The following is a 1,462-nucleotide window of genomic DNA, read 5'->3' as shown; positions in this document are numbered from 1 at the left end:
CTTATGGAAGCTGACTTCGTGTATTTCCATTCAGCATTTCTTAGTTATGGAGAGTGCAGTTTTAAATAAGACCACCGGGTCTGTTATTTTACCTTGAATTATTCATAGACCTCCTATACAGCGGAACAACTTACCATTCTGTACTTGATGTGGGACACTTCTTAGTATTTTCAGGTAGTTACCCCAGGGTCATCCTAATCCCAATTGCCAGTCCTCTATGCTGTTGATGGATGTTTTGCCAAGTGGCAGATTCTCCCTTTCATGGGCTCTGTTTTAGTTTTTGTTGGTCTGTTATTTTTTAAAAAGCAATATAACCAAAAATAATTGTATTTTTCTTTTCACCTAACAGATATATGTCGAGTGTGTCGATCAGAAGGGACCCCTGAGAAGCCTCTTTATCATCCTTGTGTGTGTACTGGCAGTATTAAGTTTATCCATCAAGAATGGTGAGTAGTTCTTATAGAAAATCTTATAATAAGTCTGAACTTCTCAGTTTTCTCATCTTACAATAAGGAGGAATCATTGCAGTGAGCTTTCTTAATAATTGGTTATTTAGTTTTTCAGGTTTTGTTGTGAAGCTTTAGAAAAGAGATTACCCAGCCACAATCCCTACTCCCACGCTTGTCCTTGTGACAGGTGGCACACCTGTCCTGTGGCAGGCTGGCCTCCAGATGCCCCAGAGTGCCCTTTGTTCACACCTTCTGCTGTGGAGAGCAGAGCAGGGAGCTGGCGTATTCGTCCATTGCAGGTGCTGGGGTTTTCTCTTCTGCTGGCCTGATAGGCGCTTACACTTAGGGAATACTTCTCAGTGCTTTACACGTATTTACACGCATTTAATCCTCATAAGAAGACCGTGAGGGTGGAGGAGACTAAAGCGTTGGAAGAATTTGTTCTGGGTGGCACAGCCAGCCAGGTAGGGCTGGAGCGAGAATTTAGACCCGGGTCCCAGGCCCACGATGCCAGCCAGTGCTCGAGCTGACCCTGATGCTGGGAGAGTGTCCACACGCAGCTAGCTTTAGGGAGAGGACAGTGGAGATTAACTGAACCTGGTGATAGTAGAAATACATGTTGTTTTAATCATCAGCTCTTGTTGTTTTGTACTCTTGAAAGGCATCAGTTATAAAAAATTGAGAATATTGTAAATTTGAAATTTCAAAATTGTGAAAGCTCTATGATCTGTAAACTTTTAATGAAAACAGAAGAGTCGTTTTCTACGGGACTTTAAAGTTGATTTGTTGCGAACACTGTACCTATAATAATGTGTTTGTTGTTACAGCTTAGTTCAGTGGCTGAAACATAGTCGAAAAGAATACTGTGAATTGTGCAAACACAGATTTGCTTTCACACCAAGTAAGTTCTTTAGAAATGTTCATTGCGTTTTTCTGTTTGTTTGCTGTATAGAGGTGTGTAAGCAATTTAAGCAAATATTTTCAACTCAATTTATCTTTGATAGTAATAGAAA

At 40.6% G+C, this 1,462-nt stretch overlaps 1 protein-coding gene across 1 annotated transcript in view; it reads left to right on the top strand.

Annotated features, from left to right (window-relative positions):
- The window catches only part of MARCHF6 (membrane associated ring-CH-type finger 6), an 80,635-nt gene that overhangs the window by 28,437 nt on the left and 50,736 nt on the right, over nt 1–1,462 (top strand). Inside the window, exons 2-3 of the mRNA XM_023734821.1 lie at nt 350–446; nt 1,277–1,350. Coding sequence (XP_023590589.1) covers nt 350–446; nt 1,277–1,350 — 171 coding nt within the window. The remainder of the gene's footprint in view (nt 1–349; nt 447–1,276; nt 1,351–1,462) is intronic.

The sequence above is a fragment of the Trichechus manatus genome, unplaced genomic scaffold (genome assembly GCF_000243295.1).
Source record: "Trichechus manatus latirostris isolate Lorelei unplaced genomic scaffold, TriManLat1.0 scaffold00072, whole genome shotgun sequence".
NCBI lineage: Eukaryota > Metazoa > Chordata > Mammalia > Sirenia > Trichechidae > Trichechus > Trichechus manatus.
Note: the sequence above shows the minus strand (reverse complement) of the source record. Positions and strands in the feature narration are given on the sequence as shown.